The 9,986-nt window shown below is 40.4% G+C and overlaps 1 protein-coding gene across 1 annotated transcript in view; it reads left to right on the forward strand.

The window, feature by feature from the left end:
* The window catches only part of LOC102386671 (collagen alpha-1(XXVIII) chain-like), a 62,051-nt gene extending 53,101 nt beyond the window's left edge, over positions 1–8,950 (forward strand). Inside the window, exons 30-37 of the mRNA XM_014520804.2 lie at positions 2,907–2,942; positions 3,599–3,635; positions 3,868–4,425; positions 5,335–5,579; positions 6,123–6,210; positions 6,301–6,399; positions 8,225–8,413; positions 8,923–8,950. Coding sequence (XP_014376290.2) covers positions 2,907–2,942; positions 3,599–3,635; positions 3,868–4,425; positions 5,335–5,579; positions 6,123–6,210; positions 6,301–6,399; positions 8,225–8,413; positions 8,923–8,930 — 1,260 coding nt within the window. The 3' untranslated portion in view covers positions 8,931–8,950. The remainder of the gene's footprint in view (positions 1–2,906; positions 2,943–3,598; positions 3,636–3,867; positions 4,426–5,334; positions 5,580–6,122; positions 6,211–6,300; positions 6,400–8,224; positions 8,414–8,922) is intronic.
* Positions 8,951–9,986: the final 1,036 nt, after the last annotated feature.

Raw genomic sequence — 9,986 nt, forward strand, 5'->3', positions numbered from 1 at the left:
ACGCGACACCGGCTCATACAGTGGAAGGAGGGAGGGAAACACAAAAGGGATTCTTTCACTCCTGCCCTTGACAGAAGATACTGGGACAACGGATTTGGAAAAGACAAAATCACTCAGACACCTGTCCACTGGGTCACGAGGTTCCAGCTGAGCCCCCTTGCGTTCGACACTACCTTATCAGGCAGAATCGGGGCGGTTAGACTCAGCCTTAGTCCCAGACCTGGTCAGTGGCTCATTTTTCTAAATACACAGACGCACATTCATTCAGTCAGACCTACCTCCTCCCCCACACTGCCTTAGCCAGATTCACATCGAAAGAACCAGCATCCGGCCACTCCAACTGACAGAGAGTAATCAATCTATCTTTTGACATTTCTACCCCGTAATTCCCTTTGAACTTACTAAAGTTTCTTAGCATGCATCCTAATGGGGTTGCGGAGTTTTTCCCCATTAGGGGAAAGCTCTTCTCGGGAGCTACCCAAACCCGTTGTGTCAACTAATATTCAGCTGGACTTCAAACCAAACAACAAAGTCCCCGGGGCTAACGTTCAGACTTATGTACTGAACGTTCCAAAATTCCAAATTCCCCGAAAGACTACTCAACAAAGTCCCCGAAAGACTACCCAAATGACACAAGGCAAATGAATACTTACTCCGTCAACACCCGGGTGCCGTCTCTTCGGACCCACTTAGCCTGGTTGACTCATTTAAGGGAGAGCCTTTAACCTCCTGGGTGTCCCGACTCACGGTTCCAGTGCCGTGACAGACTCCAAAAGTGGTCTGGTGGCCACTCCACGGACACCTTTTCCGGTCTTGTCGTCCGACCCCGGGGTGGTCCAAGGGCTTCTCCTGGCTGGCTCGCCAAATTGTTGCACAAACGGCTAGTTTCGTGCCCCTGGAGGCTTGTCTAATTTACCTCATGGGGAGTCACACACACACTCAGGCCGGGTCCAACTCGAGTTTATTGTTTGCAAACAGATCGACAAGGGAGTTCAATGCTCAAAGGCATTATAAGTTCCTTATTGTTATGTCTTGTCTGGCAGGTCGAGCTCAACTTGTTATTGGTTAATGTTCCTTATCAAGTTTTAGCACATGCGTAGTCAAAAAGCAGAACTGCGGCAAAAAGGCCTGTCGCATGCACAGGACTAAAGGGGAACTGCAGCAAACCTAATGCCTCCTAGTAACCCCTTATCTTGGTGTAACTCTAAGGCATTGAACAAGTATGGTTGCGAAATTTTATGTGCAAAGCAGTCCTCAGTCTGTATGCAGAAGCTATTGCAAAGCATGCTAAATACAAAAGCATTTGCAAAAAGGCATTATGTCAGAATTCTAGCGTATTTTTACCGCATTATCTGCATGTGAACACCAGATGGAACTCTGGTAATCCTGGGGTTCTTGCAGTCATTCCTATTTCTGAGAACTGAAACTTCAAAGGTAGGAAAGAATTCACATGAGTTCTGCCTTTCCTGAGCTTTGGGGTCTCCATGTCTCTATAGCAAACTGATCATTCTTCTTACTAGACTAACCACAGGTAGATAGGCCTAGGAAGATGTATATATGTTATGCTTGGTTTGATTCTAACAGAGGTGTAACAAGGGAGCTGGGTACCCGGGCCTGCTGGAGGAAGTGGGGACTTCTGTCTGCCACTGCACTGCCAGCCCAGCTTCACGGCTGCTACTCTTTTTCTACTCCTCTAAATTAATACCCAGGGCTGCTGCCCCAGTTGCCCCACCTCAGTTACACTATGGGGTTCTAATATTATAAGATCTATATAGTAGGGGTGCATTAATAAAGATATTTTGGGCTGATACCAATAGCCAATTATTAACGAACCATATCGGCCGATACTGATCTGACTGCTGATATGCAGCCTGGCAACTTGGAAAGCAGTGTCCGGTTGGTACATCTGTTTGGGGCGAAGGGTTAGGGGGGACGAAGGGGTGTGGGGGTGCAGATCAAGGCCGAGGCGGGGCAGGGCAGGGTGTGGGACGGAGCCACAAGTAGCTCATTCAGGAGGTGCTGCTCCCAGCTCTGCATGCACCCTGGGGGAAGTATGAGGGACATGTGCCCCCCGGATCTGTGCATAAGGTGAAGGCGGGCTGCTGCTGAGGCCTGGGGCAGGGGTGGCACCAGGCTCTTCCCAGCAGGTGCTGGACTGGGGCAGCACTTAGGGCTGGGGGCTACAAGGTGGCTATAACCACCCCAGAATTCACCGTAGTTCCCCCTCCGAGCACTGTCACCACTCACCCTGAGCACAGCCCTGGCCCAGCCCCTGCCGGGGAGAGCCCGGTGCCACCCCTGGTCCCAGCCTGCAGGTGCAGCCTGCCCTCACCTCGTGCAGATATCCAGGGGGGCACATGCCCCTCATGCCTCCCCCGGGGGTGTGCACAGCACTGGGAACTGCCTCCTCCTTCCTGTGGCCTTGGATGAGCCACTCACTGCTCCATCCTGCTCTCTGCCCCTGCTGGGCAGTGCCTGCCCCAACCCCAGCCCCACTCCTCCCTCACTGTGGGGGCCTCAATTTACCCCCAGACATACCCTTTCCTTTTCCCTGCCCCCTCCTCCCCAATAGACTTATCAACTAGATGCTGCTCTCCAAACAGCCAGGCTGGCTGCATGCATGCAGCTGCAGTGTGCATGCATGTGGCATTTATCGATGACATTATCGGCCACATCAGCCAAAAAAAGCCAGTTGCTGGTAATGTCAATTTTCCTTTTATCAGTGTCGATACAATATGGACCAATACAATCTCAGTGCACCTCTACTATACAGTGTATAGTAAAAGTTTTCTTATCAACTAAATATTAATAATAATATAATATTGTGTTGAATGGAACAATGTCTTGAATTACAATAATAGCTATTAATTAAATGTTAATACCTAAATAACTGTTCATCATTGCAGGGCAAAACAGGACCCAAGGGAGAGCAAGGCCTATCAGTAAGCATATCTTGTTATAAATCCATTAATGCAAAATGCAAATGAAATGCAAGATGTTTTGATTTGGTCTGTGTATCACAAATGAATTTTTATTGGAAATGTTTCTGGACTAAGTTCTGGACTAAAAATGTAATGTAATGAATTTACATTTTGCTTGTGTTTTTAGAGTTTATTTAAAAGTGCTCTTTTATCTGTCTATCCTGGCCAGTAATAAGTGGCTTAATTCTCCTAGAGAGAGAGCAAAGAGTAGTCACCTTTGTTTCAAAATACTTGGAGAACTCAAAAGATTATGAGAGTACTTTTTAATGGCAAAGACAAACTGGAAAATTAGAGAGGCTGGAATGTGAATAGTTTTGACTTGAAGTTACACTCCTTGTTTAGAACTGAAAAAAATGCAGGATTTTAAGATAGTGCCAGTGTTTAAAATATTCCATATGAATAGGTTACTGACTGAGTCAATAACTATGAAGGCCCTTGGCAAATAGCCTTAGTACAAATGTAAGGATTGATCCTCTGCATTTGAAAGTTAGGTGCCTACACATTTTAAAAAATCCTACTATGAATGGACAATGTACATTATGAATGAAATAGATGTGGTAGTAACTATGTTAGTAAGAGAACAATAATGCAACATTTAATTGTCTTTTCTTACCTAGAGAGAAGATATAATTAAACTAATTAAAGAGATATGTGGTAAGTGTTCAATAAATCTTATATTTTAGATACTTCTCTTCCCCATTTAAAAAAGTAGAGTGTAATGTGATTCGTGACTGGTTGGTGTACAGCACCACTTTAATCCCAAAGCAGGTTATGAAATGCAGTATAAAACTACACCAGCATATAGTAATTATGCACTATGAAAAATAAAACCAAGTATATTAATAAAACAACTAATTGTGATCTACTTGTTATTTTTCCTCTGCAGGCTGTGGTATTACATGCAAGGAAATACCTATGGAGCTTATATTTGTTATTGACAGCTCTGAAAGTGTAGGACCAGAAAATTTTGAGATAATCAAAGACTTTGTCACTGCTTTAGTAGACAGAGTAACTGTAGGTAGAAATGCTACCAGAATTGGTCTTGTGCTCTACAGTTTAGAAGTTCGGCTAGAATTTGGACTTAACAGGTATACAACTCAACAGGATGTGAAGCAAGCTATTAGGAAAATGGTGTACATGGGCGAAGGTACATACACAGGAACTGCTATACGCAAAGCAACCCAAGAAGGATTTTTTGGGGCTCGAACTGGTGTGCGAAAAGTAGCTATTGTACTTACAGATGGCCAAGCAGACAAGAGAGAAGCTATTAAACTAGATATTGCTGTTCGAGAAGCTCATGCAGCCAACATTGAAATGTATGCAATAGGAATTGTAAATACTTCAGACCCAACACAAATTGAATTCTTGCGAGAACTAAATCTGATTGCATCAGATCCTGACAGAGAACATATGTATCTCATTGATGATTTTAATACTCTTCCAGGTGTGTACCTTTTTTTTCTATTTATGTCACATATTTCTAAATTAATACCAGACCCATTTAGACCTATCCCACATAAAGAAGGGTTTTGCTTTTGTTTCTGTGTAAACCTTCAGAGATCTTGACCTAGTTTCAGGCTGTACTTAGTACTTTCTGAGGGAAGAGGCTTTCCTCCATACATAATTTTTGTGGCAACCACTTTTTAAATCTTGTCAGGGAGTGGTTTGCCCCTAGCCCAAAGGAGCCTAAACACTGCTCTTAACGTCCTCTAGGATGCCCATAACTCAGTGAGGTCATTCTAAAAGTTGGAAATAATGGGAACAGCAGAATGCTACAGCCACATCTATCCTTGGCCATGCTGCTGTTTGGGGTCTTGGAGGATGTCTTGACCTGAAACATTAGTTCCATGGAATCAAGGGATCCACTTAAATATAAATTCCCAAGTAGGCAGTTAAGCCAGCTTTCTAACTGATTATCACCATCGGTGCAATGCAAAGCTGCTAGAAAAGGGGCCAGAATCTGATCCCATTTGGTCATACACCTTGAGCTAAAACATAGTTACTTACACTTTTACTTAGCTGGAATTCTTTACACGAGTAAGAAATATTTGGTCTATTATTAGATACAGGCTAAAGAAGAGCTAACTTTAAGAGGTTGAAAGGCTGGAATAAGTATGGTTGGTTGTTTAGTTTGTTTGGGCTAGGGCATGCCATGTACACTGGAATGCATATAAGAGAGATTTTTAAGGGGTGGCAAATTTGTATTAAATAAAACCCCTCAGTCTGAGGAACTGTGAAGTTTTTGTTTAGTTTTTCTTGGGGGGGGGGGAAGGGAGGTTGTATATATAAATGATCCAAAATTATTGGCACTTAAATAGTCTAACTTCTAGCATTTAATTATGTTTTTTTTAAGCTTTGGAGTCCAAGTTAGTAAACCAGTTTTGTGAAGATGAACATGGTGCCTTAATATATAATCGTATTGGAAATGGTGCAAGCATAAGTGGACCATCTATTCATCCGGTGTCTTCTAGTTCTTCACTTTACTTACTTCACAACAAAAATGATGCTAATGGACAGTGGGTTTCTTCAGAGAGACATGTAACAGCTATGATAGAAAACTCTATGAATCTTGGCAAGCTTTCTCAACCATTAGTTCCGGTAAAAAAAAAAAAAAATTATAAATAACCAAATGTTCACATGTACCTCTGCTTCTACTCGATGAAGTATAGCACGTTTCCTACTTCTTATTACTGATTGACCTACCAGAATTGACCTGTTAGCTCACTGAGAGTTCTTGGAGCTACATGTTAGGAATATGAGGTCTGATACAGCATGCATGCAGTTAGCTAAGAGTCTGCCTGGAGAAACAAAGATTATCACAATTTTGAATATAATAACATTTGTGCTGTAATATAAGGCATAAGATATTAAAGTGCAGTTACACCCCAAAAAGTAACTCTAAAAAGTGTCATTTCTACGCACTGATCCTATATTACATATTTTCAGTTTACTGAGGATAGAGTTTGGTAACGGCCAGCACTGAAAACCTAGTTTGGGGAGAGAAGAAAACTGAGGTTTAAAGTAGGAGTGGAAGGAATCCATTAGAGATCCCATAAAAGATTAAGAGCCCATCTTATTTTGAGGGACATATTTAATCTCCAAGAACTTGAAAATGAAAGAAAATCAAACATTTTCTTCCAGACCAAAAAGCCACTGGTGGTAGTTTATGAAGACTCTGAAGAAGATGCTGGGGTTGAGCAGCCATTCTCCCCCTCAGTGAACACCAAAGGTATTTTCCCTATTATCTTATTTCTTATTATTTCATCTCTTAGTTTAGGCCAGAGAAAAAATAATGTCTCTCCTTTTATTTCACCTACAGTAATGGTATCATCATTACCATCTTCCTCATCCTCTTCACCACTTCTGCTGTCAGACCAAGTGCTGTCATCATCTCTTTCACCTTCCTCTGTGGTGCCAGGTTACATATATCCGACTTTCCATTTTGATTCCTTAAATAGAAAGTTACCTTTAATAAAGATCATAAATCAGAGACAGTCTTTTGGGATTAGTCAGCTTCCTAGGTTTTAGCAATCCTGTGGTGTGAAGGGACCACAGAATTTTATAATGGATTCAGTCCTATTGCTTCCCCAACATATTCATCTAACATGCCCTGCCTTGCACAACTGGCAAGTCTTGCTGCCTCCTCTATGATGGGAACAGGAAGAGTAGGGGCTGTGATCAGAAATAAGATAAAATGGAGCTCACAGTGGCTTCATACGGAGTTGCATGCTGGCAGCTCAGGTAGAAGGCATGCCAGCTAGAGGCAAGCCAACTAGAAGAGAGGCTGCCTTTGTTCATAGAAAGGTCAGAGGGAGTTAGACTTTGGAGGCAAGAGGCCTCACTGAATAGAGAGGGGAAAGGGAAGGGACTTGAAACAAGACAAATATGGCTTCTTGGGAGAACAAAAAAGGATTGATTTTATGCTCATTTGAAGAAATAATAAAGTCAGTCACTGATTGCTGCAGGTTAAGTAATTCATATTCAATCTTTGAATTTAGTTTTTAATTGCTTAAGGCAGGGGTGGCCAATCTGTGGCACACATGTGGCATGGACAGCTCCTGTGTGGTATGCAGCAGACCGGGGCTGGGACAGGGAACACAATGGTAGAAAGTGCAGAAAGCAGAAAACAGAGCAACAAGATTGGGCAGAGAAAAAGGACCACAGAGGCACTCAGGGAGGTTGTGGGGCCAATTTGTGGCATGAGTGCCAAAAAGGCTGGATCCCACTGGCCTAAGGAATTTCCATCTGTATAGCATCCAAAAACTGTCAGGTGCCACACAAAAAAAGAGCACTACTCCTAGGAATGTAAATGTGTCCCTGATAGAAGATATGTTTTCTGGCATATTCTGGCAGAGGCTAGTACCTTGAGGCTTCAGGTGCAAGAAATACACAGCTTGCAACTATGATAGATAATATATCAATTTAATGTTACAGTACTTGAAAGGGCATCTTTATATGACTGACTAGATTAGGGTCCTACATCCTAGAGTGCATGCTCATAGGAGATCTAATTCTTATTCAGCCTTCCTTGGTATGTGATTAACAAATATCGGTTAAATATACAGTATACATATCTTACAAAAACAAGTATTTTTTTTGTTCTTAAATCTAGTGGGCTCCCAAGGGAGGTGGTGCTCTTCCCTACCTTGGGGGTCTTCAAGAGGAGGTTGGATAGATATCTGGCTGGGGTATTATGATCCCAGCACTTGTTCTTGCCCAGGGCAGGGGGTCGGACTTGATGATCTGTTCAGGTCCCTTCCGACCCTAGAAACTATGAATTCTTGGGTTTCTAATGCCACAGTGATTGATTCAGTATCAGAACATAGGTTATCTATGGATATAAACTAAGGGTATTAGAAGCTCTTGCATACTTTGAATATGTAAGAATACTGCGTATAATTTCTTTAGCTACCAATCTTTTTTCTCTCTCGGTTGCTGATAACAGTGCTTACAACTCACTCCCATTATCAGACTGTCTCCGTGCTCTGTAGTACATAACCAGCATGAATAAACACTAACTTAACTCAGTATAATTTTCTGATATGTGAAGCTACTTGAATTATTCAGTTCAAAGAATTATTTATTAAATGAGGTATTAGGTCCTATTTTTAAATAATTTTTCAAATTTGAGGAAAAATCTTTAGACAGTACAACTAAACCTTAAACTTCTCTGTCAGGCTGGCAGCAGTAAAATGGATTTTAGAGGATGAAAACACTGAGCTGTTTTTTTTATTTATTTTTAGAAAATACTCTGGATCCACGATGTAAATTAAGATTAGATCAAGGGTCATGTCGTATCTATATAATAAAATGGTACTATGATAAGCAAGCCAATGCCTGTGCTCAGTTTTGGTATGGTGGCTGTGATGGAAATACCAATCGCTTCGATAGTGAAGATGACTGTAAAGAGGCCTGTGTATTTTTTGCAGGAGGTAAGATTTCATAAGTCTTTCTACATGAAAATTTAATGGTTTACATGATTCCCTAATAGACTTAGTTATCAGGTGTCTTGTATTTCATTAAAAAATACAGAAGCTACAGAACATTTTTAACATTTTAAGTTACATATTCAAAAGTTTCCAAAATTGTTGGTAAAAATGCCAAAATTAAGACTGCCTGTACAACAGTACTTTTTATTCTTATCCATATGCAGTATTATATAATCTTTGATTATATGACAACAAAACTTTTTCTGTAGAATCAAAATTCAGAGGTATGTAGACTGAAAATTTTTTAGGAGGGGTATTATATTTTCATTACAGTAAGTGTATAGATCTATTCAACACTTTGGATAATATGAGCTGATTTTTGATTGGGGTCCCTAAGCATTAATGTTAAATAATAATATTGGTAGGTAATTTTAAGTTGTATTTAAGTAATATTTTATTTTTGGAGATAAATCTTTGACCACAAGCAACATACACTTTCTTCTATGTTACAGAAGTCTGACATTTTGTATGGATTCTACAATGAAGATGACTTCATTTGGGTTTTTTAGCAAAAAGTTTTACATAAATGCTATTTTTACATTGTAAATATGATATTGACATTATGGCCAGTTACTACTCAGGGGTTATCAGACACATTACTCACATCTGTCAACTTCCTACATGAGAAACTGAAAGAGGAGAACAGTTATTTGAGAGGATGTGGAACATGTGATGCTTGGATGGTTTCCAGTTTTACCATCAACTTGTTCTGTGACCTTGGGCAAGTCACATAGCTCCTATGGGAACCATTCTAACCACCTGTAAAATGGAACAACAGTATATTCCTTCCTTGCAGATGTTGACGGCATAAATGCTGTATGGTTGTATACATGACATTACTTGCAAAGATTCATAAAAAGCATGCAAAACATAATATGTAAAGACCTCCTCCATCGCTTAAGATACAAGATGAATCTAGGTAAGAATGTCTACAGATGCATATGTAAATTATTTTAACAGAAACTGGCAGTACTAAATGAGATCAAGTCAGTCCTAATGTAGCTTTAGAAATTTTAAAATATGGTTGTTCTGAAAGCAAAATATATTTTCTGAATCGTTTAATATTGTCACTTGAATACTACGAAAACAACCGAGGAGTGGGCCCAAAGTTAACAATTATTTTGTATTCCTGTTATAAGTCGCTGCCATTGTGCTTTGCTGCATTTATCATCTTCTGTATACCTGTATGTGGTGTGTTGTTAGTACTCATTTTTACACACAAAATCTTGTTTGTAATAAAATACTTTTGTTTTTACTGCCAAACATTAGATAGTGTTGGCTTCAGATAACTGATGTGTTTTCTTGCAATGATATTTAATGTTTGGGTTAACACTTCAGCTGAAAATTATCCCAGTGAAATCACTGGGAATTCTGCCATGGACTTCATCACCACTGAACTTTCTAAATTAGACCTGCCTCTAGTAATCATTCAGGTGATCACTCTGTCTGGGTTTTTTTTTAAATACATGTGACAGTAAAATCAGAATATCATTAAAATTCACTGTGTATATGAGAT

Source organism: Alligator sinensis, unplaced genomic scaffold, assembly GCF_000455745.1.
Source record: "Alligator sinensis unplaced genomic scaffold, ASM45574v1 scaffold143_1, whole genome shotgun sequence".
Lineage (NCBI taxonomy): Eukaryota > Metazoa > Chordata > Crocodylia > Alligatoridae > Alligator > Alligator sinensis.